Genomic DNA, 27,267 nt, shown 5'->3' with positions numbered 1-27,267 from the left:
TTTGTAAAGTTGGCAGGAAAGCGGACATCCTGATCCCAAGGACTGATGATAACAGACCTATCTGAAGATAGAATCAGTAACCCCTCATGTATAGCCAAGAACAGCTCAGCTGTCAGCACCAACAGGAATTTTTTCTTTTCAGGTAATTACTCCTTTTCTCTCATAAAACCCCCTAGCTTTCACCCTATAATTAGGACACTATTTGGGTTTCTGCCTGAATCTGTGCTTCCAAAATTGCAATTCTTATATCCAAAATAGACGCTTTGCTTCTTCAACTGGTCGTTTTTTGTTGTTTTGTTTTTTCAGGTTGACATACTTAACCTTTCTAAACCTTCACCTAGCTTGCAGATAAGATATGTAAAGCACTGGACACATAGTAATAGCTCATTGAATTTAGTGATGATTAAACTGAGATAATGCACGTGCAGATAGTCTGAAAAACAAAATACTCCATAAATGGAAGCAGCAAACTCGCCGTGGGTTCGAGGCTCCCACGGTCCTATACCAGTTCTCCAGCACCAGTAACAGCGCCCAGGGACGGAGGAGGTATGGTACCTTTTGGAGGAGGTTGCAGAGAAAAATCGTCTTCCCCTGAGCCTCGAATCCCCACCGTCAGGTTTCCATGGAGCGTAAAGCTGCCTCCACGGTCCCTAAATTTGGTGAGAAATGCCAAAATGACCGGGAAATGGGCAGATTTGCCCACTCTCTCATCCGCGTGAGGGCGCCAGCTCCTACTTCCCCGGCCAGTCCGACTCCGCCGGGAGACGCCGCAAACGAGCGTCCAGTCGAGCTAACGAGTGCTCTCCCTACTGCAGTCGCTAGGGGGCGCTCGTCCTGCCTCTCGCCCTGCACGGCTCCCAGTTTGCGCACGCGTGTTTCCTTTTCACCAGCGTCCGCCCCGCCCCAGCAGTTACGTTCGTGTGGCGTGTTCAGGCCAACTTCTGACGTAGCGTGCGGCGGCCGGAGCCGTGTGGCAGCCCCGCCGACTACGGCTAGAGGAGGGGTGGGTAAGAGGGAAAGTGAGGCCGGAAGTGTGACCAACCCGCCTGCCTCCCGGGCGTCCGCGGAGCTAGAAGGAGAAGCGCTGGCCCGGCGGGGTGTGGCCTCGGGAGGCGGAGGGCGCTGCGATTGGCCCTCGGTTGTGGCGACGGCGACTATTGGTCCCTGCGGGCGGAGCGAGGTGAGTGGGGTGGCAGCCGTTGGAATTCAAAAGTGGCGGGTGTGGTGCAGAGTTGGTGGCTGCCGGAGCCGCGAGCGCGCGTGCTGTGCTTCGCGAGCAGGCGAAAGAACGCCGGTCCCGGGAGCCCCGGCGCCCTGTTCCTTCCCATTGCATCCCCTCGGCTCGTGTGGCACGGAGCTGGACATGGAGCCGCAGGTGAGTAGGGGCCGGCGCGGATTTCCTGTCCCGGAGAGCCGGGATGACGGCGGCCGCCTCTGATGCTGACAAGACCCCGGGGCCCGGCTGGCCTTGGTCCAGCCTGCCCGGAGGGCGAAGGCCTGTGCGACCCCAAGTGAAAGCCGGATTGGGGTGGGTTTAGGAGAGAAATTGGACACCGTGAATACTCTGCAGGCAACACTTTTGAGGAGTTCTGCTGCACAGAGCAACAAAGAAAAAGGGTCAGGAAACGCTGAGGTTGCAAGAAATAATAGCATATGTTGTACACTGATTGGAATTAGCCAGTAGAGAGTGAAAAGTTGATGGTGTAGAGAAGGATTGCGGAGGCGCTGTTCTTGAGTAGGTGAAGGGGTGGGATCTGATGCACACGCCGAGAGGTTGCCTTAGGAGTAGGGAAGTGGGTATAGGAGGGGTTGGATGAATAGCTCTTTTTATAGGTTAAGTGATTGTGCTTACTGTGCAAAGTTGGGAGTTGTCATGTCTGACTTTATATGTAGATGGGAAAAAATAAATACTGCACTCTTTGGAATTGTCCTGAATAAACAAACTTTTGAACACGTTTTTTGAACCCTCACAAATTCCAGGGACGTAGGTATGCCTAGGTTCCGTTATGATAGGGTAGCATGAATGAACCGGCAGGGGTTATAAAATAAAATCAGTGTTTGACTTTGGAATAGTTAAAGAAAAATTTGGTTTTCACACTACATTTGATTAAATTAAAATAAGCATTCTTTGTGCACATTTCTTCAGATGGCTGGGGGAAAAATGCCACCTCCACCACCCCCCTTATTTGTATGGAAGCCAATTGTTTGTATATATCACAGTTTAAGTATTCCCCCACTGATGGACATCTGATTTCATTCCTTAAAAATGTATTGAGTCATACCACATAGTGGACATTGTACTAGGCACTCTAGTTATATATACAGTTGTAAACAAAACAGAACAATTGTTAAAATTGTTCTATTTTATTAGTTATGGTTGTTAATCTCTAAATTAAACTTTATCATAGGTATGTATATATAGGAAAAAACATTATATATAGGGTTTCAGGCATCCACTGGGGGTATTGCAAAGTATCCCCCGTGGATAAGGGGAGACTACAGTGCTTGATTTCACGTAATCCAGCCCCTCCTTGGCATTCTATCAGATAGATTTCTACTTTGTCCTTAAACACTTAGAATAGCCCCTCTCAACTGAGTCCCATGAGAATTAAGCTCTTATGCCCTAAGGCACCCTTTGTATTGAGTGAATTAACTTCTCTCTTAGGCACCTAGAATGTTAAGAGCTGTATACATCCTTGGGAGAATTGAGAAAATAGATCACTTTCTGTAGAGCTTAGTTGTCTTATGGTACTCCAATTTGGAAAGGCCGCCTTAGAAAGTAAGCTCTGGGAAGGCAGGAACTTTATATTCATTACTCTGCAGTACCTAGAACAACTGGTACAGAGCATTCTTTCAACAAATGTTAGCGCAAAAAATCCTTGTTGCATGGATGAATAAAGGAATGATACAGTTTCTCTGCCTGTGATAGACCCCTCATCTACTTCTATTCATTTTTCACATTGCTCTTACTTCACTTTTTCAGTACAAATCTAGTCATATTCTCCTGACTGAAAACCACCAGGGTCCCTCTTGCGTTCAGTAAAACCCAGACTCTTTTATCATGGCGTACCGACTGCCACAATCTTTTCCTTTCTGCCTCTCTTCCCATCTCCCCACTTTCTATGTAATTCCCTGTGTTCAGCTGAACAGAACAATTTGTCATTCCTTGAATATACTCTTCCTTGCTTTTTATCTGGAATACTCTTGGCCCAAACCCATCAAGCCAACTCTTTCTCATCCTCAAAGCTTGGCCTGAACATACTTCTTAGAAGCATTCTCTGACACTCTCCCCATCTAAACTAGATGCCCACCCCCTCTTCTGGGATCCTTTTAGGATAGTGCTAGGTAAAGTTTTAATCATCTCTTTCAGTGCTTCTCTTCCCTACTGTCCCATGAGCACACTGAGGGCACAAACCACGCCTGTTACTCCAGAACCTAGATCATTTCCTGGCACATAACAGGCACTTAGTAAACGCTGCACGAGTGAAGTAAATTGAAGGGCAGAGAGAAGCTCGCCTTGGAATTAAGTTACCTATGGTGAAAATCAGATCTGTACGTGATGCTTTCTTGCTGGTGGGATAGAGGGAGGGTGACAGCTTGTCCCGGTTTGCATGGGAATGACCTGGGTTTAGCCCTGAAATTCCTGTGTCCTAAGAAGCCCCGTAGTTCTGGCCAAACCCGAATGGTTGGTAATCATGGGGTGGGCATAATCCCCAGGCACTGAATTGGGCTGCTTAGAGGAGAGGCTCTCTCTTTCCCACTGCCCCACCTTACGCCTCTCCTTCGGTGGTCTCCAACCTGGTCCCGCCTCTTCCTAGTCTGCCCATGCAAGTCAGCCTATTACAACTCATTCTTTATAATAGGTTCTTCCGCATATTTTTCACATGCCTAATCAGAAAGTGTATCTGGCTCTCCAAGGATGCAGGGCTACAGCCCAAACTCCTTCTGAGCGGGGCATCAGCCTTACGAGGCAGTGTTGTCTAGTGGTTAAAAACATGGCCTCCAGAACAGACTGTCTAGATTCTAACCCTGGCTCTGCCTTTTACTGGCTGAGGACCTTAGACAAGCTATTTTACCTCTCAGTACCTTCCCTCCTCTGCAAAGTGACGCTAATAATAGCACCTCCTCTGGGCTGCTGTGAGGATTAAGGTGATACAGATAAAGCATTTCAAACAGTTCCTGATAAATGTTACCTGCTCCTCCAACCCAGTCTTCAGCTTATATCCGCTTTCTTCGTTATTTGTTATTCCCAGCTCTGGCTAAAAGGGCCTATTGATTTCACTGCCATACCACGCGTGTGTTTTGAGTTTATGTTATCTAAAAGAAGTGTCCATTTCTCTCTGCTTACTTAAGTAGGGTAGCTTAGACTTAGCTGAAGTCCGTCATCCATCCAGCTTCTCCCTTAGAGATTGCTCCCACTTTTGCATTGTGTCCCACTTCTCTCCTTGTTTTTTGGCTGGCACATAATCTGTGGCACATTAATGCTCGGTGGTTATGTGAATAATTAGTCTGGAGGGTCAAAAGGGAGAGTTCTTTGGACATTTGGATTCCAGGGTGTTGTCTTCAGCGTCTCTTTTCCCAGCAGAGATCCCCCTTGTTGGAAGTGAAGGGGAACATAGAGTTGAAGAGACCCCTGGTCAAGGCTTCTTCCCGGCTGCCTCTCCCAGGAAGCAGGTTTAAAAGGGGGCCTGACCAGATGGAGGATGCCTTGGAGCCTGAGAAGGTGAGCTGGGTTTGGAAGCTGCGAGAGAGCGAGAGCGAGAGCGAGAGCGAGAGAGAGAGAGAGAGAGAGAGAATGAGAATAAACCAGTGTGTGGGGGGGTAACTATGGACCCCGTTCTTGTCTTTCCCTAGAAAAGGACACGAGTCCTGGGCACAACGACCAAATTTGCCACGTCCTATCCCAGAGCACCGGCCCTCACCGCAGTGCCACAGACACAAGGCCAGACCGCAGGTGGGTTCTAGGGGTAGGCAGAGACCAGCGCTGTCAACTCACTTTTTTCTTTTCTTTCAATTGTAGCTTAATTTGAATAGGTTTCAAAATTTCATTTCACTTGTTTCAAAATTCCAAAGGCACAAAAGTTGTTACACTTTTGCAAAGTCTCCCTCCTACTTCTGTCCCCTATCACCCAGTTCTCCTTCCCAGAGGCAACTGTGTATCCTTCCAGGGATATTCGATGGGTATTCAGGCAAATACAGACATGTTCCCCAACACTTTTTTTTACACATATGTAGCATGCTTTACCCATGGCTCTGCTCCCTTGCTCTTGGCATGTTCAGTACTTTCTGGTCCTAGGAAGGATGTCTTTAGGAGGTGGCTAGACTTAGGGGACGAGGGAAGTTCTCTTACTTCTGATCCTCAGAAAAAGCAACGGCTCTGCCACTGGCCGAGCTAGAGGACGTGCGACCCTGAGAGTGATCGCTCTGCTTTCTCCTCTCCCATCTCCCGACAGCGCCAAAAGTTCCCAAGAGGACAGGCCCCCGGTGTTCCACAGCTGTTGCCACAGGTATTAGCCCTTAAGAGCTGGGGCTGAAAAGGGATTTGCGGTCTGGTAACGGAAGAAGGTGGAGGTGGAAGGACGCTGGTGATATAATTCCTTATGTCAACTCCCGTTCACTAGTGTTGAAGAATCAGAAGCCAGGCCCTGCTGTTCCTGCCAAGAAGCCTGGCAGTAGGTGACAAACATAACCGCTGGGTGAGAGGCTGGGATAGGGAAGAGGAGGTGGTGAGTACCCAGGAGAATACGTTTGGCCTCTTCCCTTTCTGGAGGAGAAGGAGATGTAGCATCAGGTGTGGAGGCCCTAAGGGCTGGGAGGGAGGAGAGACAGAGAACCAAGACTTCTTGACTTTTGTCCTTTCTGTGCCCATCTTTGCAGCAGCTGCTCCTCCCAAACCAGGAGGGAAGAAACCCAGCAAACGTCCAGCCTGGGACTTAAAGGGTCAGTTATGCGACCTAAACGCAGAGCTGAAATGCTGTCGTGAGAGGACTCAGACCTTGGACCAGGAGAACCAACAGCTGCGGGACCAGCTCCGGGAGGCCCAGCAGCAGGCCACGGCCCTGGGGGCAGAGCGCAGGACACTGGAAGGGGACTTGGCCAGCGTGCGGGCCCAGGCCGAGCAGGGCCAGCGGGAGCTGGGGAACCTGAGAGCCCGTGTCCTGGAGCTGGAAGAGTGGCTGGGCACACAGGAGGGCTTGGTGCAAGAGCTCCAGAAAGAACAGTTGGAACTTCAGGAAGAGCGGAGGGGACTGGTCATCCAGCTGGAGGAGCGGGAGGTAAGGGCCAGCCTCTCACCAAACACTGACCCTCCTTTCCAGGTTTGGGCTTAGGATCAATCCTTGACCACCCCTGCGCTCTGCACTGTACCCCAGCCCTGTCCTGACTCTGTCTTCCTCTCTGCCCCCCTTCTCCCTGTCTTGACTCTGTCTTCGGAGCTCCCCCAGATGTGTGTCTCCCATACTCCTCCATGCCCCTCTTTCTGGCTGTCTTTCTTGATCAGAACCGCCCTGCATTCTTTCTTCCTCTTACATCCATTCGACTCCTTGGTGAGCACCAACTAGATTGAGTTACTTGCAGTGTCTCAAAGGATTCAGTTCTCGCTTCAGGGCATTGCGCACATGCGCTTCCTTCCCTCTCTGTGGAATGTTCCCTCTGTACTCCATCCTTCCCTTGGTTCACTCCTGTACTTTTGGGTGTCAGCCTAGATATCTTCCTTGTGAGCCGTCTGGATATGCCCAGAGCACTCCGTATTCTAATACCACGATTCCTGTTTTCTTACCTTTTTTTTTACCAGACTGTGAAGTCCTTGGAGGCAGGGACTACCCTTCCTCCACCCCCCGCCCCATCATGACTTGTTCTTATTCTTGGTTGTATCTTGCCATCTCTGTCTGTTCTGTTCTGGGCAGAGGAGGCTGCAGGCATCAGAAGCAGCTCTGTCAGACAGCCAAGCCGAGGTGGCATCCCTGCGCCGGGAGACTGCAGCGCAGGCGGCCTCGCTGGCTGAGCGGGGAGAGCGTCTCCATGGGCTAGAGATGGAGCGCCGGCGACTCCACAACCAGCTACAGGAGCTCAAAGGCAACATCCGAGTGTTCTGCCGGGTCCGCCCTGTCCTTCCGGGGGAGCCCACCCCACCCCCTGGCTTCCTCCTGTTTCCCTCTGGCCCTGGTGGACCCTCTGATCCTCCAACCCACCTCAGCCTCTTCCGATCTGATGAGCGGCGTGGGACCCTGAGTGGGATGCCAGCCGCTCCCACGCGCCATGACTTCTCCTTTGACCGGGTATTCCCACCAGGAAGTGGACAGGACGAAGTATTTGAGGAGATTGCCATGCTTGTCCAGTCAGCCCTGGATGGCTACCCAGTGTGCATCTTTGCCTATGGCCAGACCGGGAGCGGCAAGACCTTCACCATGGAGGGTGGGCCTGGGGGAGACCCCCAGGTGGAGGGGCTGATCCCGCGGGCCCTGCGGCACCTGTTCTCTGTGGCTGGGGAGCTGAGCAGCCAGGGCTGGACCTACAGCTTTGTGGTGAGCTACGTAGAGATCTACAATGAGACTGTCCGAGACCTGCTGGCCACGGGGACCCGGAAGGGCCACGGGGGTGATTGTGAGATTCGCCGGGCAGGGCCAGGGAGCGAGGAGCTTGTTGTCACCAATGCCCGATATGTTCCTGTCTCCTGTGAGAAAGAGGTAACTCCTCATGGGCACTGGGCTGGAAAATGGGGAGCAGTGGGTAGGGGGACAGAGATGGAGTGGAATGGAGAGGGAACAGTGAAAGGTGAAGGATGAAGGAAAGGGGAGTTGTAAGGAGTGGTTGCCACATTCAGTTTTGGCTGGTGGGCTGTGAGGTCCTTTTGCCTTAACAGGGAGTGGGGAGGAGAGGCAGCTGCGGGAGCAGGGGTGTCGCTGGCTCCCTGACCAGGGATCTCGGGTCTCGTTTCCTACTGCTCTCCTTGCTTACCACAGTAACCACACTGGCCGCCTGGCTCCTCAGCCCACTGGTCACTCGTGTTTCAGGGCCTTTGCTCGCTGTCTCCTTTTGCCTGAATGTTCCTCTCCTGCAGTGGCTTGCTCCCTCATTGCTTAAGATCTGGCCATCCTGCCTAAACTTGCAGCCTCACCTTACCCTCATATACTCCTTATTTTTCTGTTTTATTTTACTCCTTAGTACTCTCAGATATGTTGTATATTTTACTTATTTGTCTCTTCACCGCCTAGAAAAAAAGCTCCAAGAGGGCGGTGCTGACCCCTGTGCATTGCCGTACCTGAAACCGCTGTGTACTGACCTCTGCCTGCCCTGCCCTTGCTCTTCCCCATCCAGGTGGAGGCTCTGCTCCATCTGGCCCGCCAGAACCGGGCTGTGGCCCGCACAGCCCAGAACGAGCGCTCATCACGCAGCCACAGTGTGTTCCAGCTGCAGATCTCTGGGGAGCACACTGGACGAGGCCTACAGTGTGGGGCTCCCCTCAATCTTGTGGACCTGGCTGGGAGCGAGCGTCTAGACCCCGGCTTAGCCCTTGGCCCTGGGGAGCGGGAGCGTCTTCGGGAAACACAGGCCATTAACAGCAGCCTGTCCACACTGGGGCTGGTCATCATGGCCTTGAGCAACAAGGTGGGAATGAGGTTAGGTCAGGTGGGGCCTGGGACTGACCGTGCTGAACCCTGTCCTAGCTTACTCACTTGTCCCCCTCAACTTGCTAGGAGTCCCACGTGCCATACCGGAACAGCAAGCTCACCTACCTGCTGCAGAACTCTCTGGGTGGCAGCGCCAAGATGTGAGTGGAAAGGGTCGGAACTGTGATGTTGGGGTGAGGGGTGGGAAAGGGGAAACGGGGTCCAGGCTCCACCAGCCACTAATGCAGGGGTTTGGCCCCCTGTCCTCTCTCCACAGGCTCATGTTTGTGAATATTTCCCCCCTAGAAGAGAACGTCTCCGAGTCCCTCAACTCCCTACGCTTTGCCTCCAAGGTGCGGTTACCACCAAGCCCAGTCTCTGTCAGGACCCCTGGGTGACTGTGGGCTTCTCTGTCCCAAACCCTTCTGTCCTTTAGGCCAGGGGCACATTGATCCAGAAAGGATTTATGTTGGTCAGGCGTCTGGGGCACTACCCACCTAGATCCATTTTTTTTCAAATTTGTTTCAGGTGTACAAAAGAATGCACTAGCCATTTCACCCCTCACAAAGTGATAACGCCCCCCCCCCCAAAATATTGCCCCTCTGACTCATATATATCACTATTCCATTGACTCTATTCCCTATAGATCCATTTTTCACCTGTTGGCTTTTTAGGGATTTTTAAGATGTTAAAAAGAGGTGGTTAAAAGGTCAAAACTACATATAAAGCTATGCACTACTCCTGTCCGCCCCGTCCTCCCCACCTGTCACTTTTATCACTTATCATTTTATTCTTCGAATGTTTGCTTTTGCAAATACAAGCAATATGCATGTGCTGATTCCCCTCCTTCTTACATACGAGTAAAAGACATCTCTCTCCCTCTCTTACATGTATGTTATTCTACACTTTATTTTGCTTAACAAGACAACCTGAAGATTACTCCCCACGGGCACACAGAAATCATCCCATTATTTTCATATTTGCCTAGGACTCCACTTTGTGGATACACTGACGTTTATCACCTCTACTAGGCACTTGGATTGTTTCCGCCCCTCTTCTGTTACAAACAAGGTCATGTTGACTAACCTTATACATATGTCATTTTCTATTTGTTTAGTTACATATATCTATCTAGGGAAGGATTCTTTGAAATGGGATTGCTGGATCAAAGGAGATTTAGAGGTTTTTCCAAATAGTGTGAATTCAGGCTCCCAACCCCATGAGGGTCGGCCATGGCCATGGCTATGAACTCTCTAGGAGACTTACGTTCCCTTCTCTAGAGCTGAGTCAGAAAGTTTCTTTACAGTCTGCCTTTGGAGGGAAATTTTTTCCCTGAGACTATAGCCCTGTGATGGGTTCTGGCTTTAGTCAGAGTTTCTGATCACGTGTGCCTTTCTGCTGCACTCAGGCTTCAGCCTGTGTTGTTGCCGGAAGTGGTCAACTGCCTTGGCACCCTGACCTGGTCTTCTGTTTCAATCAGGATTTACCTTGCTATCTTGCAAGTTCAATTAAAGTTATATCAAATCATTGACACCCAACAACTTGAACTCTTTAATATCCTCTAATACCCAGTTTATATTAAAATTCACCTGATTGTCTCAGAAAATGTCTTTTATACATTTGGTTTGTTCTGATCAGGATCGAAGCAAGGGCTGCTCATACCATTTGGTTGAAGTGATCTCTTAAGTTTCTTTTCATCTGTAACAACCCCGCCTTCTTTTATGGCATTTATTTGTTGAAGAAATTGGGTGATTTGTCCTATAGAATAACCATATCCTGGATTTGGGCTGGTTGCTGCCTTTTTCCTCCATAATTTTTGTTGTCTTGGAGTTAGGTTTAGAGGCTTGATTAGATCTGAGTCACGTTTAAATTTCTTAGCAAGAAAACTTACATGGGGTTGTACACGTTCTATTGCATCATAGCAGGAGGCACCTACTATCTAATTGTTCCACTTTCAATGATACAGAAATTGATCATTGGATTTGGGTGTTGTCAGCCTGATCTATCCATTAAAAAACTCCCTATCAACTTTTTTACCTAGTGATTTAATCAAACAATGATCATACCTAGGTCTATTATTTCATTGAGTGTTAAAATGGTGATGATGATGATGATTTTTGTTTTTCCTATTTTTTTCTTTTTTCTATTCTTTATTTTACTTTATTTAAAAATGGTTTCCTGATTTTCTCAGTTCTACTTTCATTAGCCCAGATTCTTCTATAAAGTACTTCCTATTGCCATCTATTTGATTACTCTAAAATTCAGTCCATATAGGAAAGTTGGGATAAAGGTTGAATTCTTTATCAATTTTAAGTATACATTGATACTCTAGCAACTTCCAAAGGTAACCAGTGAATTTTTATCAAGGGGTTATCTTTACAGATGCTTATGTATTTGATATGTGTCCTTGTCAGTTATCATTCTTTCTTATGCTCAAATTACTCCATCTTTGTCCAGTGGGAGCTCTTTCAAGTTGACTCTTGTGTCCCTTAGGTCCCCAGTAGTCTTTATTCCAGGTTCTTCTTGTATATTGCCTGCCGTAGACTAGTAATCATTCATTTTCCAAGGAGCCTTGGTTCCTAAATGAGTGTTGGTATTGTTCTATCTAGTTTATTAAGCGCTAGTGATGGGAGACAGTTGGGGTCTCTAATCGACAGTATTGCTAGAAATGAAAGCTCCTTCTCACTCTGCTCCTGTGTGGTGGGGCTCCCATCCCTTCTCACGCCTTTTCACCTCTTTCAGACCTAGTGTGCCTAGTCGACATAGAACCAACCATGGGGATTGGGAGGTTGATCTTGGGAAACCCAGCCTGTTGGTTACTCTGAAAACTTTTTTATCCTGTCTAAACCCCCTGCCCGCAGGTGAACCAGTGTGTTATTGGTACTGCCCAGGCCAACAGGAAATGAAGACAGATCCAGATCCTGGGGGGTGGGGGGTGGGGCTGAGGGGTGATTTGGGGGGGAGGGGGGCACTGTGTTACCTGGGCCTATTAAATAAAGAAGAGTCTTTTGTTTTTTGGGTTTTTTTTTTCAAATAAAGGTTTTAATAGCAATTTCTCAAGAAAGGACACATTTTTCACATCTGTAAATATGGCGCTGTGGATCTGTCCACTGCCCAGCAATTTGTGTTTTGCAGTGCAAAAGCCTCCACTTTTGCTTTTCTCCCTGACAAGCTGTACCCTGGATGGCCTTCAGCTCCTGTACTTTCCCGGTTGTCCACACCTACCATGTTTCCCCGCAAATGAGACGTAGCCGGACCATCAGCTCTAAGCTCTAATGCGTCTTTTGGAGCAAACATTAAATATAAACATTATATATAAGGGTCTTATATTTAATGTTTGCTCCAAAAGACGCATTAGAACATGACAGCTGATGTTCCGGCTAGGTCTTATTTGCGGGGAAACACGGAAAGAGGTGTGCCCACTAGCTATCCACAGCCACTCGTTCTGTTCCCCAGTTGCCACAAGCCACCCTAGCCCCGGAAAGGTAGCCACCTGATCCCAAAGACGGGGCTGACACACCCTCCCATTAACTGCTGGCTCTTTCCTCCCGCCCTTTCCCGGCCTTCCCGTTCGAACCGCCAGGCCTGGCCCTACCCGCTGCCCATTGGCTGGCTCTCGGTGGCGTCACCGCCTGGGTTCTAGCCCTCCTTGGTCGGCGCCCCGGCCCTGGAAGTGCGGGGCGGGGCTCACGCCCGCCGAGACCGTCGCGCCAACAGCCAACGGCCGCCGCCCCAGAAAGGAGGGGCTCGATCCTCCCAGGTGCCGCGCGCAGGAGGGGTCACGCGTGCGCAGAAGCTCGGGGGGACAACTTGCCACCGAGAGGGTGGGGCGGGGGCAAAGGCAGGAGAGGAGGGCGGGGCACTAGAGGGAGGTGGGCGCGGAGGGGGCATAGGGAAGGGTGAATGGAAGGCGGGGTCGTGAACTGGGGTCGGGGGCGGGACTTGGAGTGACCATGGAGGTTGGGGGGGCAGTTAACGGATGTGGCATGGGGCTGGGGCCAATCCAGAGGGCGGGCTGCCGGGAGGCGGGGGATTCCCTCCTGCCCCCTGGGCGGGTCTCCCTTCCGAAGAAGGGGCTTCGGGGATTCCCTTTCCCGCCAGGTCAGACTGTCCGCCCGCCCCACCAGCGGAGAGGTCGCCGCTGGCTCGGTGCCCTCCAGGCCTGTTGGAGGTGAGGGAGGTGGGGTGAAGTAGTGCTCGTCCCCCGCCCCCCGGCTCCTCCTTCCCCCCAGTCCTCCCCTCCCACCACCCTCCCCCCGAGCCAGTTTGTCCCTCCCCTCCCCTCCCCTCCTTCCCCCCGCCGCCTCCTCCTGCCGCTGCCGCTGCTTTGGCTGCTGCGTCATACGCCCCAGAGCCGCCGGGACGGAGGGGCTGGGCCTGGGGACCCCCCGGCCTCTGCCTGCACGCCCCCCGACGCCCAGACGTGCCCTCCCCGCGCGGGGGGTTCGCCTCGGTCTCCCACGTCTGCCTCTGCCCAGCTCCCGGCGTCCCCAGCTGTCACTGGTAAGGAGGCGGCGGGAGGCGCTCGTGGTGGGGGGGGGAGCAGGGAGCCGGGGGTCGGCGCGCAGGGCGCCAGCGGGAGAGCCTCGTCGCCCTGGCATCGGGTCCGCCTGGGCCGACTCAAGTCCCCTGTTAGACTCGCGGTCATGGGTAATAGAGACTGGGACTGGGACACGCCCCCCTCCCGGGGCACTCAGGGAAGTTATCTAACCCGAGGGCAGGGAGCCCCGAATTTGAGGGCGACCTGACATAACCTGACATCAGGATAATTGTTCTGAATGAGACACGCGGGCCCAGGGAGGCAGCTGTTTCTACTCTGGAAAACATCACTAGAAAAGCTCCCAAAATACATCTCTGGGTAACAGAGCACCCCAATTATGATACCTCTAAACAGCAGGAGAAGGTGACAGTAGAAACTGAGTGATAACCTTTGCTTCTGCAACCATTGTTTCTGCTAAAATCTGAAGGCCAGGATATAATATCCCAGGGGAGGTCTGGAAGCTGGGAAACTAGAGAACTAGGTTGGGGGGGGGGGGGCGTTAGGGAGAGGAGAGCCAGTCACCAGAGTTGGGAGAGCTGGAGTCAAGAAGCTTGGGAGGGGTGCTGATTGGTTTCCTATCCAGGTATGTCAGGGATTTGGGGGGGGGGGGCGGGGGGGGGCACAGCTGCTTCAGTCCTTGACAGAAAAATAGGCAAATAAGGAAGGTTTCTCGGCTTTCATAACTTTCTCCTCCCATTCCACTTCTGGCTAGGCCCCCCCAGGATGCAATGGCACAGCCTCCCCGGCTGAGCCGCTCTGGTGCCCCCCCACTTTGGGACCCAGCTCCCCCTGCTCCCACCTCAGGCCCCAGGCCTCGACTTTGGGAGGGTCAAGATGTGCTGGCCAGATGGACAGATGGACTGCTATACTTGGGGACCATCAAGAAGGTAAGACCTTTGACTTCTGACCTGTCACCTCTCCCCATTCCCCTTATCTAATTCTGATTCCCATTTCATCCTCTATGCTCACCCATTCCAGGTGGACAGTGCTCGGGAGGTGTGTCTGGTCCAGTTTGAGGATGATTCCCAGTTTCTGGTTCTATGGAAAGACATTAGCCCTGGTGAGATCCTAGAGGCCTGGGAGTGGCTTCCCATGGAAGATAGAAACCTGGCTTGGGGGAGAGAAGGGGGCCTAAGGACAGGTTCCCTGACACTGTGTTCCTTCATAGCTGCCCTCCCCGGGGAGGAATTCCTCTGCTGTGTCTGTCGCTCTGAGACTGTGGTCCCTGGGAACCGGCTGGTCAGCTGTGAGAAGTGTCGCCACGGTGAGAGGGCAGGACACCTGAGTGGTCCAGCTTGCCCTAGGTCTTCCGGGCGGTCTCTGACCCTTCCCACCAGCACTGGTCCTATGCCACCTGTTCTGGCCTCCGTCCCCAAGCCACTGCTCTGGCCAGTCTCCTTGAACCTGTAGTCTCACTCCCTTCCAACACAGGAAGAGGTATCCATGGAATGGGGCTATGTGAGCTTTGCAGGCAGAGGGTGGTTCAAATACTCCCTTTTCAAACCATACGACTTTGGGCAAGTCCCTAAACCTTTAGGAGCCTCAGTTCTCTCACCTGTAAAATAAGGGTAATTATTTTACCCCTCCCCCTGCCCAGGACCATGGTCAAGGATTAATGAGATAAGATTCTTCCTATCCCAATACCTAGCACACACAGGTTTGCAATGCAATAAATGCTCTACCATCGATAATATCATTCTTCAGCTTATCACCAGGACTGCCACGTTCCAAGGGCCCCAGCCCCAGGAGAGGGAGAGAGCACATCCTGGGTCTGCCGCCAGTGCATCTTTGCCATCGCCACCAAGGTAAAGGCACCTTCCTGTGGGAGCCTCCCACCCACAGCCTCTCCCAAGCCTTTCTCTCCCCACCCGTCTGAAGCAGCCTGCCGGTTCTATCTCTGCAGAGGGGGGGTGCACTGAAGAAGGGCCCCTATGCCCGAGCCATGCTGGGTATGAAGCTGTCTCTGCCATATGGACTGAAGGGGCTGGACTGGGATGCTGGACATCTGAGCAACCGGCAGCAGAGCTACTGTTACTGTGGTGGTCCTGGGGAGTGAGTAATGAGGGGGCGGGGTTAACGAATGAGTGACACAGTGTGGTGGTGGGGGAATCCCAGGGAATGAAGGAGAAAGAATAGTGAGGGGAGTGCTGAAGGGGGTGGGAGTAGGTGGTGAGCAGGGTTGGGCAGTTAAGGAGGGAGTGTCTAGAGGTCACCAGTCCTGTGTCCCCTTTAGGTGGAACCTGAAAATGCTGCAGTGCCAGAGCTGCTTGCAGTGGTTCCATGAGGCCTGCACCCAGTGTTTGAGCAAGCCTCTCCTCTATGGGGACAGGTGAGACCAGGGCACTCTCCAGGAGCCCAGGGGGCCCTCTTGTTCTCCCCACCCTCTCAGTTCCCCCACACCCGCCTGACCCAGATCCATTCTCTTCCCAACCTCTGGAGTGTTTCTCACTGATTCGCCCATCCTTGGATGCTTGTGAGTCCTTCATAGTATGGTATAGTTTTCCTATCTAAGGTACGTCCTCTCCTTGCTCACATCCAGGTTCTACGAGTTTGAATGCTGTGTGTGTCGAGGGGGCCCTGAGAAGGTCAGGAGGCTACAGCTTCGCTGGTGAGCTGGATTGGGCATGGCCTATGTAACTCCTCTCTCAACACCCTGCTTTTCACCCTACCTGCCCCAGCCTCACACTCGGGACTCCCCTGGCTTTTGTAATGCTTCCACAACCTTGACAACTCAGTGTTTCTCCAGGGTGGATGTGGCCCATCTTGTCCTCTATCACCTCAGCGTTTGCTGTAAGAAAAAATACTTTGATTTTGACCGTGAGATCCTCCCCTTCACCTCTGAGAATTGGGACAGTTTGCTCCTTGGGGAGGTAAGGAAGAGTGAAGGTTTGGGGGTTAGGGTGGAACAGGGAGATGTGAAAAAAAGGGAGAGGGAGGGATCAAGCTCCCTTGAGCCCATTTTCCCTCCCTTCCCCCAGCTCTCAGACACCCCCAAGGGAGAACGTTCTTCCAAGCTCCTGTCTGCACTCAACAGCCACAAGGACCGGTAAGTTGAGGAGAGGCTCAGAAAGAGCTGGAGGTGTGGAAATGGAAGCCTGGGAGGGCAGGCACTGCAACTCAGCTGGAAGGTCATCCCTGGGAAGGGCTGAGTAATGGCGGAAGAGTGATGGCAGCACTGACCCTGGATCATTTTTCTTCTCACCCCAGCTTCATTTCAGGGAGGGAGATTAAGAAGAGGAAATGCTTGTTTGGCCTCCATGCTCGCATCCCTCCTCCTGTGGAGCCCCCTACTGGAGATGGAGCTCCCACCAGGTCACTGGTCCAGGGGGGATGGGGAAATTCTCAGGGTATTAATCTGGGTATATGTATGGAGATGGGGAGGTCTTTGGGGGTGTCCGGGAGGGGGCTGGGGGGATAAGGAGGCCTCTTACAGCTTCCCTTCAGGGCAGGGCCCTGGGGGAGGGGTCTCACGTCCCCTGGGGAAGCGCCGGAGGTCGGAGCCAGAGCCCCTGAGGAGGCAGAAGGGGAAGATGGAGGAGCTGGGGCCATCCTCAGCAGTGCGCAATCAGCCAGAGCCCCAGGAGCAGAGGGAGCGGGCTCGTCTGCAGAGGGCACTGCAGGTACAGGGACGGGGAACCCCATGGGCAAATGGTGGCATGGGAAGGAATCAAGGATTCTCTCTCAGTCCCTTCCTCATTCTTCTAGGCCTCAGTGTCTCCGCCACCCCCCAGCCCTAACCAGAGTTACCAGGGCAGCAGCGGCTACAACTTCCGGCCCACAGACGCCCGCTGCCTGCCCAGGTCAGTGCTCCTCCACCCTCCAGCCGATGTTCCCTTAGAACCTCTCCGCCAACTGTACTTCCTCTGGATTTTCCCTCCTCCCCTTGGCTACCCACTGCCTGTCCCAGAGACTTGTAGAACCAGTGTCTGGTCCCCAGTGTCCTGGGGATGGGGTTCCTTGGGGGCAGTGTTTGAGCTCTGCCCCTCTCCTCTCCCCAACCCCAGCAGTCCCATCCGGATGTTCGCTTCCTTCCACCCCTCTGCCAGCACCGCAGGGACCTCTGGGGATGGTGAACCCCCAGACAGGTGAGATTCTACCCCTTTACCTGTGACACCCCTCTTCGCCTCTGTTCTTAAGATCCTCAGTCTCCAGCCATTTCTTCATTCCTCTGATCCACATGTGGCCTCCATTTCTCGTCAGTCCTTACTGTGTCTCGACTCACAACTGCCTTTCCTCCCTAGGTCACCCCTGGAACTTCATATTGGTTTCCCCACAGACATCCCTAAAAGCGCCCCCCACTCGATGACTGCCTCATCTTCCTCAGTCCCAGCCCCCTCCCCGGGTCTTCCCAGACGCTCAGCACCCTCTTCTTCCCTGTGCCGTAGTTTATCTCCTGGGACTGGGGGAGGAGTCCGAGGTGGGGTTGGCTACCTGTCCCGAGGGGACCCTGTCAGGGTCCTTGCTCGGAGAGTTCGGCCTGATGGCTCTGTGCAGTACCTGGTAGAGTGGGGGGGTGGGGGCATCTTCTGAGCAGCCTGCCTCTACCCACCTCCCCATTCACACACACCGGCACTTTCATACCCTAACCTCTGACCTCACCTACAGCTGGGATGTACCTGGGGAGGTAGGGGGTAGTTCTCCCTACTGCCCAGGGGGAATCCAGGTTGGGGGGGGAGGGGAAGAGGCTCTCTCTTCTCTTCTCCCTTGATTCCCGACCCTTCCATCCCTCTTCCCATTTCCTTTGATGTTATTTTGTTACAGCTTTTAAAATATTTTTAAAAATTATTTAACCCCTGGGGATGGAGACTGAGGAGGGGAGGGATGTTAAGGATCCCAGGCTCTGTATGACTGAAATAAAGATAAACAAATCTAGCAACTCTTGAGTCTTTCTGAAAGATGAGAGCAAAGGCACTAGATGCACTGACTTTCCCACCCAAATTCACATACATGACAAGAAAAGGAAAAAGCCAGAAAGAACCAAAGATAGGATTTATTAAGGGCCCACTCGTCACCTGGAAGTCAGAGAGCACTGAGGTCTGTGAGGGAACATGGCAGGAACAGGGCCGGCTCATCACGGTAGGACTGTGCTGGAGTCAGAGCCTGACTCTGTAACCTGGCGCACCCAGTGCAGGTACGGGGAGTTTCCCTGCTCCACAGGCAACGCAATCACCTCAGCCACTTCATAAGGGTGCACAGAGCTTTGAAAAAGATGGGGGTGGGGGGGTCACTCAAAGATTTACCCAAAGGAGCCCAGCCCCTCAGACTGCCCAGCAAGTCCCACCCCACAGTACCCACCCTCACCCCACCCATCTCAAAGTTCTCACCGAACAAAATCTGTCAAAGCTGGAACCAAAGAACTTTGTGTTTTAATCATCTAAGGGACGAAGAAAAACATGGCTGAATCAAGGGGTGGGGTTGATTTCAGGATCTCAGATGAGGGACAGGGGTCCCGAGGGCTCAGGGAATTGAGGTTTTGTGGGGTGGGGGAAATGTTTCTCACCATCAGCACCTCACTGTCTTCCTCAATCTTTCCTTTCCACTCATAGCTGAAAAAGGCAAAGAGAGTGTTGTGGGAGCAAAAGTTTTCCCCAAGAGAAAAGACTGCCAGCCAACCCCTAGGTAGTGTAACCCCCCAATCCTATGACTCACATGGATGTAATCTGAGGGATGAGGTTGACACAGGCTGCCAAGCGCTTCTCCACCACAGCCCTGAAGGTAAAGAGATAACCCCACTCAGAGCACCACATGACCCGGATTTTTGCACTGCCAGCCCAGAGGCAGGTTTCCAAGCGGGAGCAGGGAGGAAGCAGCGGGAAGGCACTCTTCTTCCCCACCCCCAACTCCCTTCCTGATCATCCTCTCTCCACACTGCGGTCCCCACCTGGCGATCTCCTTGGCGACCTTCTCGTTGGGGCAGGTGACAAAGGCTGCAGAGACCGAACCAGGTACATAGTCAGAGCCCGAGGCCGGAGAAGGCCGGAACGGGGGGCTTCCTGAAGCCATGGACAGCAGGGCTCGGGGTAGCAACTGAAGGCGGGAGGCCAGAGGCAGCAGCGCCGGCATCCAAAGAAGCGACAGGAGCAGAGCGGCCTGGTAGCAGGAGGTGAATTCGGTGTCTCCCCACAAAATATCCAGAAAACTGCACCCACCCCAGGAACTCTTCGCTTGCACAGACACTAAGGCTCTGCCCTCCCTTTTCTGCACCCCGAAGGAAAAGGTCCCTGAAGCTGGGAGATAAACCTGAAAAATCAAGGCAAAGGCTCTGTTTTCACTCTCTCCTCAGGGGCCAACCTCTGAGATTTTGGGTGCGGGTGGTGGTCGAGGCTTCGAGGACCGGAAGGGGCGGGGCCGGTCACTCACCCCTCCGCCGAGCAGGATTGCGGTAGCCCGCACCCCACTCATGCAGCCTATGTTGGTAGAAGAGGGTTGAATATCAAAGGCCACACGTAACGCCGAGAAAGGACCCCAAGCCCAGGAAGAGCGACCTCTTACCTGGGTGGCAGCAACGTGATAAGAAAACAGCGCACACCACGTGAGAGTAGACGCTGGACCACCCGAGTCTCCAGAACCAGCCAATGCGGCCCTCACGTAGCCCGATTCGCCCCGCCTCCTGGTGAGGGAGGGGCGAAACGGGAGCTGACCAATCCACAGCCAGATCTTCAGCGGTATACGGCAAGGGCACGCCCGTTTCCGTGTAAACCGGAAACCGCCAATTGCTAGCCCAAGAGAGTCGCTGCTCCGTTCCACTGTCACGTGAGGGGGCCGGTCCCTTGGGCAGCGGTACCTCAATGAGTGACGCGAAGAAGCCAATCGCAGGCCCGCCCCGCAGGCCACGTGATGAGAGACCTGGCGCTAGGAAAGTGGTGCTGGAGACACCGCTGACTGGATGCGTCAGGTTGTGGAGTGAGGAATCATCTTTAGACCCCAGAGAGTGCCTACCGTGTTTCCCCGAAAATAAGACCTAGCCGGACAGTCAGCTCTAATGCGCCTTTTGGAGCAAAAATTAATATAAAACCCGGTCTTATTTTACTATAAGACTGGGTATAATATAATACCGGGTCTTATATTATTTTTTGCTCCAAAAGACGCATTAGAGCTGATTGTCCCGCTGGGTCTTATTTTCAGGGAAACACGGTAGTAATAGCTCCTACAGCGTTCCCAAGGCCTGGAGGAGTAGGAGGGTCTGAGAAGATTGAACCTCGGGGTGAAGAGAGCGCCCCCTGCCCTTTTGGTTAGGACTGACATGCCTGGGTTTGGGAATGAATAATGATAATCTGAGGGGAAGCCAGCTGTCCCTAGGTAGGGGGGCGTGATTAGGCAGGCCCCATCGTGGCAAGACGACGGCTTGGTGAGGACAGAGTGAGACCCTGTGAATGGGATAGAGGATGATGAAAAGGGGCCTGAGGGCGTCTCAGCCTTCTTAGCTGGAGACAGGCTAGTGAATCGGGGGAAGAGGAAAGATGAGAGCTGTAGGTTGGGATATGGAGAGGACACCAGGAAGTAGTGATGGTCCTTTTGTCCCTTACCCCCCTTCTATTTCACTCTCCAGGACTGGTCTACCTGTCAGCCTCGGGTTCCCTTCACTTAACCCATCCCCCTAGGAGCCAGGACCTGTCCTACATAACCTCCCTTGGGCCCAAGCACATCCAGTGACCCAAAAATGGAGAGAGGGGCCAGAGAGAGGAGAAAGAGGTAGGAGGAAGCAGCAGAGAAAAAGGCTCTTGCCACTCCCCGTACCCAGTATTTCCCCTCCCAAGGTCTGGGGTCTCTGGTCAGCTGGGTGGGTGTGACTGGGCATTTCCCAGGCTGATGTCAGAGTCCTCTCATACCTACCTCTCTGGGATTGGGGTCTACCTGAGATCTCTGTCTTTGGGTTGGATTTTGTCTCTGAGCGAGATCGCTGTAAGATCTTTCAATGTTTACATTGGGATCTTTCTTAGGACTCGGTTTTCTTTAGGATTTTGTTTTGGGGTTTCTGTTTCTGGGTCTGTGGTCACTCTCCAAGGTCTTTCGAACTTTTCTTTATGAGTTTGGGGGTGCTGAGTTCTCCATCTCTGGACTAGTTGAGTTCTCTCTCTCTCTCTTACCCTTCCCCTTCCCCCCTTTCTCCCCACCACCTCCAAGGTCTGGAGTTTTTGTCTCTGAGTTATCAGTCTCTGAGTGGGCAGTTTCCTTTCTCTGAGATCTAAATCTGGGGTCTCTGATATCTCTCTGAGTTCTCTAATTCTAGGTCTGGGTTCTTTCTGAATCTGGGTCTCATCTTTTTCTTTGAGTCTAGGCCTCAGGCCCTGGTCCCTGAAATCACCATCTGAGTCTAGAGCCTAAGATTTCTGTGGTTATGGAGAACCTTTTTGAGGCTGGAAACTCAGATTTTGACCTTTGACCTCTCAGGTGTGTGGGGGGGGTCTTTATTTTCCCCCCTGAGATTGAGGTCTATTTTCCTCTAGATTTTGGATTTGTGCCTCGGATTACCCCCCCCCCCGCCCCGAGGGGAGGGCGACAAGATACCTTTCTCTGTGGGTCTGGGGTCTGCATCTTTAGAACTTCCCTTTCTCTGGTGTTTTTGAGTCAGGGGTCTCTATCTCTCTGGTTCGCACTGAGTAGGGGTGGGGGCTGCAGAGTCTCTCCTCCTCCTCCTGCTCTCTCCTCTCTCGCTCACTCCCCCGCCCCCCTCTCTCTCCCTCTCTCTCTCTCTCTCTCTCTCTCTCTCTCTCTCTCTCTCTCTCCCTCCCGGCTGCCGCCGCTGCCGTTGGTTCCTATTCTCCTCCTCCTCCTCCTCTCTCCTCCTCTCTGCTCCTCTCTGCTCCTCTCTCCTCCTCTCTTCTCCTCCTCCTCCACCTCCTCCTCCTTCTCCCCCTCTCTCTCCCCCTCTTTCTCTCTTCTCTTTCTCCCCCGTCCCCCCGCCCCCTCCCCCCCAGGCCTGATGAGCAGGTCTCGCGCGTCCATCCATCGGGGGAGCATCCCCGCGATGTCCTATGCCCCCTTCAGAGGTACGGTGGTGAGGGAAGGGGGAGGGCCAGTTGGGGGGGCAAAGGGGGGAGGGGCAGGGCGGAGGAGGGGGCAGAGCCGGGGCCAGGAGGGAGAGAGGAGGGCTGGGAAGACAGGGATGGGAGCAACGGGGAAGGAGGGATTGGAGGCTGGAGGATAGGGGTAGATAGGGACCGGAGGGGACAGGAAACTGGCCTTGAAGGGGGCTGAGGTGAAAATGATGAAGGGGAAAGAGATCGCCAGAAAGGGTGGGAAAATAGGATAGGGTTGGGGGGAAGAGCTGCAGAAATAATTTGGAGGTGGGAGCTTAGAGATGAGGAAAATATCAAGGAAACAGAAGGACAGAGTCAGGAGAGGGGCTAGGAAGGAGAAAGGAAAACGGGTGAAAAGAGAAGCAGTAGAATATTGTGGGGGGGCTTAGAGAATGGTAGGGGGTAGAAAAAGAGGAGGATGGAGGGAGAGAAGAAGGGGCCAGATGGAGAGAGAGGGAGGCAGTAGGGGGGGAGGGTCCAGATGGAGGGAAGAGAGGAGAGGGAATGGGTTGGGGGAGGAGAGACCAGGGCAGGGGGAGGGCCAAATATGTGTGTGTTTGGTGGTGGGGGGGACAATATAAGTAAGATTGAGCGATGGGAGTGGGGAGGCCGGTTAGACTGCCCCAGACTCTGACCCTCATGAAGGCCCTAGACCAGTGTAATGTAACCCCTGGGGTCTTACTTGCTCCATTCACTTCACCACTTTTACCCCCTCCCCCACCTCCAATCCTTATTTCCATTCCCCCTCCCTCCTCTGATGTCCATCACCTATATCTTTCCCCCCATATGGTGTCCGTTCCTTATATGAGTCCCCCTTCTGTCCTTCCCCTATATCAGTCCCTTCTCTGGTGTCCATTCTCTCATTCCCTCTCTTCTACCTGGGAGCTCCTACATCTCTGCCTCCTCTTCACCCCCTCCTTCTTGAGCCCCTGTCCTAATCCTCCTATTAGCTCCACCTCGTTTCCTCTGCTCCATGTGCAGTGGGGCCCTTCTGATACTTGTCCCTAGGGATTTACCATCATTTCTGCCTCCTCTTCTAGATCCATCCCTTCCATCCCTGTTATCTGTCCCCCAGCCCACCCTCTATTCCCGACCCCTTTCCCCTTCTTGTCGCCACAAACCTGTTCATACCCAATTTCCCCTAATGCCCCAGCTTTTATCACCCATTCCTCTTTTCTTGTCTCTTCTACTTTCTGGGGTGTTGAACATTTGGGGTGCAAAGACACAGGTTTTGGTGGGTGGATGAGAGCCTACAAGAAATCCGCATCTGAGCCCTGTGGGATTTCTCATCCTAGTACCTCTTGCCCCTTTCTCAGCTGTGTTCCTCTATCTCTTGCATCTGCCTCCAGAATTTTCCTTACTTTAAGTCCAGACAGTGTGTATGTGTGTGTCCAGAGTTGCTCCTAAGCTAAGTTCTTGTGTGCTTCCCTGCTCCCAGGAAGGTGTCCCCTGAAGTCTAACCTGCCTCCCAGTGGCTGCAGCCTGAAGCAGTCCCTCCCCTAATGATGCTGTGTCAGCAGATTTCTCCTCTGGGGGTCCTCAGAGTCTGAGCGCCTGGGCAAGTTGCCTGCAGTGGCTGCACGCTCAGAGCCTTGATGATTTCTGTATCTAGACGGTATTCGTTAGAGTCTCCGAAATGGCATTGAGATAGTGAGACTTTCAAAACATTGGGGTTTCTAGATGTCTGTATTCTGGGAATTCATCTCTGACTCTGATCTGCAGGTTGGGTACATTTGAAGCACATGTTTGTAGACAGAAAAGGGCTAGAGTTTTCAAAACTCTCCTATGCAGGGCATTCAGTTGGAAAGAAGCTCAAAGACCAGTTCTTTTGTTGCATTATACCCATGGTTAATTATTCTGTAAAGATGACAGAATTTGATGTTTCTTGCTCTAAACTCTCACACTCTGATACCTTAAGCCTATTTTCTATCACCGATTTGATTTCTCTCTCACTTCCATAGGGTCTGTCCCCGTGTCCCTGTGACGGTTTGTGGCATTGGGGTTTAAAGGAGAGGAAGTTTGCAGGGATGGGGTCGCGGGAAGAACAGCAAAGTGGGGAAGGGTGACCCCGGGGGCATTTCTGAGCATGGGCAACACTTGGCCTACTGTTCTTTTCTAGAAGTTTTGTCCCCATGCCCAGCTTTAATCTTTGGAGGCTCCCTCTATGTCACAGGCCTGGATCTTCCATTCTTCCCATTCCTCTTCCTTCCTCAAACTCCTCACTGTGCCTTGGGAAGGTTCCTAACCCATGGAGACTCGGTGGGGCAGGTGCAGTATTGAATCTTTGATCTCTGAGCATGGAGTGGGGGAAGAGATCTGTTCAGTCTCTATTCATTCAAACAAGGGCATCTTTCCTACCTCCTTACTCCCAGTCCCCCCACTGCCAAATGCTGACAAGACCCATCCTCCCCCTACCACCAGAAGAACCAGAACTTTCCCCAAAGGATGAGCAGGGTTGGGCTAGGAGAGGAGGGAGCAAAAAAGAGAGGTGGGAGGGGAGGCCCGCTCATGTCTATGGCTCTGAATAGATGAGCTCCCTCATCCGTCTCTTTTCCAGATGTTTGGCTCTCAGAATCCCATGACCCAAATGTTTGTACACCCGCAATCCATCCTTCTTTCCCACAGGTGTGTGGCTTTCCGCTTATTCCCTTGCAGGTGGATCGTGCCACCTTCCAAGTTCTTGTCTTCTGCAGTTATTTGGATGCCCTCGTCTTCCCAGACACCTGCCACCAACCCCTCTGTATGCTTTTCTTCTGCCAGTTTTTGCTGCCCTCACCTTTTTATTTTTTTGAAATGGATGGAGAGCTTCCACCTTTCTCTGCCTCCAAACTTGTATGCTCTCTGTCATGATATAATTCTCCTCCTGTGCCACCCCTCCATATTTCTTCTCCAAAGTCCACAGAGCCCTCTGTGATGCGATTCCCCTCCCCTCTTTTCCCCCAGATATAGAGGCTTATCTTTGTTCCTTTAAAGTCACCAGGAGCCTCACCCCCAATTTGATCTCCTCAAGGCATGTGGGGTCCCCTTTTTCTGCTTTGTGGATTCTCTTCATACCATTTTAGGCCTCTGTCTCCTAAATGCATACAGCCTCCCTTACCGTTTTTGTCTGTCTCTGTCCCCCAGATGTACGGGGACCCCCTATGCACCGAACCCAATACGTTCATTCCCCATATGATCGTCCTGGTTGGAACCCCCGGTTCTGCATCATCTCGGGGAACCAGCTTCTCATGCTGGATGAGGATGAGGTGAGCAGGGAAGATTGGAAGAGGACCACTGGGTAGGGTGGGAGAATGTGGAGAGAAATATGGGGAGAATTCTCATTAGTGAAGGAACAGGAAACACCAAGAAGGCTGACAAAGAAGCTCTATTTGCAAGTAGTGGGAGGAGGGTGGCCATTGAGATTTGGGCTGGGATGTGAAAAGGGGCCAGCATTCTCTCAGGGGGTCTTTGAGGGCCATGTGCAGTGTTCCCCATGTGGTTCTGAAGATTGGGGAGTGCCTCTTGTTTCCACTTGCCTGTATTGTGGGATAGGCTAGGAGGGGGAAAATAAACTGAAGGGTGAAGAAGTGGGGATTGTTTTGGAGGGATCACCTCCAAAGCCATCCTCAGGAACCCTCTCCTCTTCCCCCACTGAGCAAGACCCATCACTTACTACTCCCAGTCCTTTCTCCATCACGGGACAGAGTCCAGGGACTGGGACTCAGAGAAAAGGCAGGAAAGAGTGGGGTCTTTGGGAAACTGGGAGGGGGCTGGAGGATCCTGGGAGAGATGACAGAGGTCGGTGGGTCTTGGCGGGAAGAGCCCTGAAGACTGGCAATGTACCTGAGATCAGGTGTGGAGAGACACAGAGAGGGCTTTCACCAGGGACATCAGGAACAAATACAAGAGATGCCCCGGGAGGAGATGCCAGAGGTGAGGGGAACTGGGAGTGCGCCAAGTTGTTTGAAGGAGTAAGAAGAGTGAGATGGGGCAGGGACTAGCCAGCATGAAAGACGGGAAATGAACAGAAGCGTCTTGTGGGAGGTGGTAGTCATGCAGGGTGATTAGAGAGCCAGGGGAGTGTGGCTTGACAGTTGGGAGATGGGTCACCAGTGGAGGCTCCATCAGAAGAAATAGGGGGTGAAAATATGAAGGGTGGATGCCCAGAGGTGTGGTTCAGGGAGTGGGGGTGATTTGGGGGACCAACTTTAGAGGGTGATAGGGTAGTTAGGAGACCAGAGAGGTGATGAGAGATATACCCCGAAAGCTGTTGGGGAGGTTGTAGTGAGACAGGCCTAGAATTGGAGTTGAGATTAACCAGGGTTTTGAGGGACCTGGTTGGCAAGGAGAGACGGCTGGGTAGAGAGCTTCCAGGCCACGCAGTAAAGTTGAGGTCTCCAGGGAGGACCTGGTGACTTTAAAGGGAGAGGTGCTTTGTGTAGTCCAAGTTTTAGGCGTTGGGGGGCATTTGAGTGACTTACTAGTGGTCAGCAGTCTTGACCAAAGGTTTGGGGTCTGTAGGATGAATTGGGGAAACCGGAACCAATACAAGTGGGGACTGGGGACTGTTGTGAGGATGAAGGGATGGGGTAGGGAAGGAATGGCAGAGGTGAGGACAGGTCACGGGGACTGGTCGCCAACAAGCTAAGGGGCAACAGCAGTGGCCAGAGTGGAGCAGGAAGGAGAGAGGGGGTGGGAGGGAACTGGGAAAATGAGCAGTGTGTAGGCCACGCGCTGGCGATGGCGGGGTGGAGATAGTTCCTGTAGGCTGGAGGAGAGGGGGAGGTTGGAAAGGAGGCGGCAGGGAGTAGTTGGGATGAGGCTCAGGGAGCAGCAGAAGGAAAGTGAGAGAGGTTGGGGCGGGGGGAAGCAATGGAAGGAGACGAAAGGTGGGGGGAGGTGACCAGGCCCTCTGGGGGGTGGGGAGGTTGGGTCCCAGTCTGGCCGCAAGCCCGGCGTGGGTGGGAGACAAGCTGTGGAGCCTGATTATAAATGCAGCTTCTGCTACCCCCGTGACAGGCACGGAGGGAGGGAAAGGGGTGAGGGAGGTGGGAGGCTGGGAGGCAAGCAGGGAGAATGGGGGAACTGAAGGTCAAGGAGAAAGTGGATGCAGGGAGTA

General features: G+C 52.8%; 4 protein-coding genes across 24 annotated transcripts in view; 3 read left to right on the top strand and 1 right to left on the bottom strand.

Annotated features, from left to right (window-relative positions):
• The first annotated feature begins 616 nt into the window (after positions 1 to 616).
• Positions 617 to 11,661, top strand: KIFC1 (kinesin family member C1). Of its 2 annotated transcripts, none has more exons than XM_088795837.1 (11): positions 617 to 1,180; positions 4,586 to 4,723; positions 4,855 to 4,954; positions 5,454 to 5,507; positions 5,622 to 5,672; positions 5,878 to 6,275; positions 6,906 to 7,685; positions 8,317 to 8,607; positions 8,697 to 8,770; positions 8,887 to 8,962; positions 11,471 to 11,544. In XM_088795837.1, exons 1-11 carry the CDS (start codon positions 623 to 625, stop codon positions 11,513 to 11,515), a joined length of 2,565 nt encoding a protein of 854 aa, XP_088651963.1. In that variant the 5' UTR covers positions 617 to 622; the 3' UTR covers positions 11,516 to 11,544. The 2 variants fall into 2 exon arrangements, with proteins under 2 accessions (XP_088651963.1, XP_074188885.1); XM_074332784.2 differs by lacking the exon at positions 617 to 1,180 and adding an exon at positions 1,232 to 1,375 and having other exon boundaries at positions 11,471 to 11,661.
• A 1,272-nt stretch (positions 11,662 to 12,933) lies between these two features.
• PHF1 (PHD finger protein 1) lies at positions 12,934 to 18,021 on the top strand. 2 transcript variants are annotated; one of them, XM_074332786.2, is made up of 15 exons: positions 12,934 to 13,112; positions 13,862 to 14,036; positions 14,128 to 14,209; positions 14,318 to 14,413; positions 14,854 to 14,954; positions 15,053 to 15,201; positions 15,383 to 15,478; positions 15,689 to 15,757; positions 15,896 to 16,019; positions 16,128 to 16,195; positions 16,357 to 16,461; positions 16,583 to 16,769; positions 16,855 to 16,949; positions 17,154 to 17,234; positions 17,391 to 18,021. In XM_074332786.2, the coding sequence occupies exons 2-15, from the start codon at positions 13,878 to 13,880 to the stop codon at positions 17,677 to 17,679; spliced, it is 1,701 nt and encodes a 566-aa protein (XP_074188887.2). In that variant the 5' UTR covers positions 12,934 to 13,112; positions 13,862 to 13,877; the 3' UTR covers positions 17,680 to 18,021. The 2 variants fall into 2 exon arrangements, with proteins under 2 accessions (XP_074188887.2, XP_074188888.2); XM_074332787.2 differs by having other exon boundaries at positions 12,937 to 13,112; positions 17,157 to 17,234; positions 17,391 to 17,818.
• A 102-nt stretch (positions 18,022 to 18,123) lies between these two features.
• Positions 18,124 to 19,772, bottom strand: CUTA (cutA divalent cation tolerance homolog). 4 transcript variants are annotated; one of them, XM_074332788.2, is made up of 7 exons: positions 19,642 to 19,761; positions 19,390 to 19,556; positions 19,031 to 19,239; positions 18,799 to 18,858; positions 18,650 to 18,695; positions 18,474 to 18,523; positions 18,124 to 18,347 (listed from the first exon to the last, which is right to left on the bottom strand). In XM_074332788.2, exons 3-7 carry the CDS (start codon positions 19,210 to 19,212, stop codon positions 18,221 to 18,223), a joined length of 465 nt encoding a protein of 154 aa, XP_074188889.1. In that variant the 5' UTR covers positions 19,213 to 19,239; positions 19,390 to 19,556; positions 19,642 to 19,761; the 3' UTR covers positions 18,124 to 18,220. The 4 variants fall into 4 exon arrangements, with proteins under 4 accessions (XP_074188889.1, XP_019594394.3, XP_019594396.1 ...); XM_019738835.3 differs by having other exon boundaries at positions 19,441 to 19,556; positions 19,642 to 19,760; XM_019738837.3 differs by having other exon boundaries at positions 19,510 to 19,556; positions 19,642 to 19,758.
• Positions 19,773 to 21,984: 2,212 nt separating this feature from the next.
• SYNGAP1 (synaptic Ras GTPase activating protein 1) overlaps positions 21,985 to 27,267 on the top strand; it is a 30,916-nt gene continuing 25,633 nt past the window's right edge. For all 16 annotated transcript variants that reach the window (XR_012496531.2, XR_012496532.2, XR_012496535.2 and 13 more), the window contains exons 1-2: positions 21,985 to 22,139; positions 25,293 to 25,414. Coding sequence is in view for 10 of the 16 variants with exons in the window: in XM_088795832.1 (XP_088651958.1) it covers positions 22,073 to 22,139; positions 25,293 to 25,414 (189 nt within the window). In the remaining 6 variants the exon portion in view is untranslated. The remainder of the gene's footprint in view (positions 22,140 to 25,292; positions 25,415 to 27,267) is intronic.

The sequence above is a fragment of the Rhinolophus sinicus genome, chromosome 2, assembly GCF_057876585.1.
Source record: "Rhinolophus sinicus isolate RSI-liver-muscle chromosome 2, RSI-T2T, whole genome shotgun sequence".
Classification (NCBI taxonomy): domain Eukaryota; kingdom Metazoa; phylum Chordata; class Mammalia; order Chiroptera; family Rhinolophidae; genus Rhinolophus; species Rhinolophus sinicus.
This window is presented reverse-complemented; position numbering and strand designations above follow the sequence as displayed.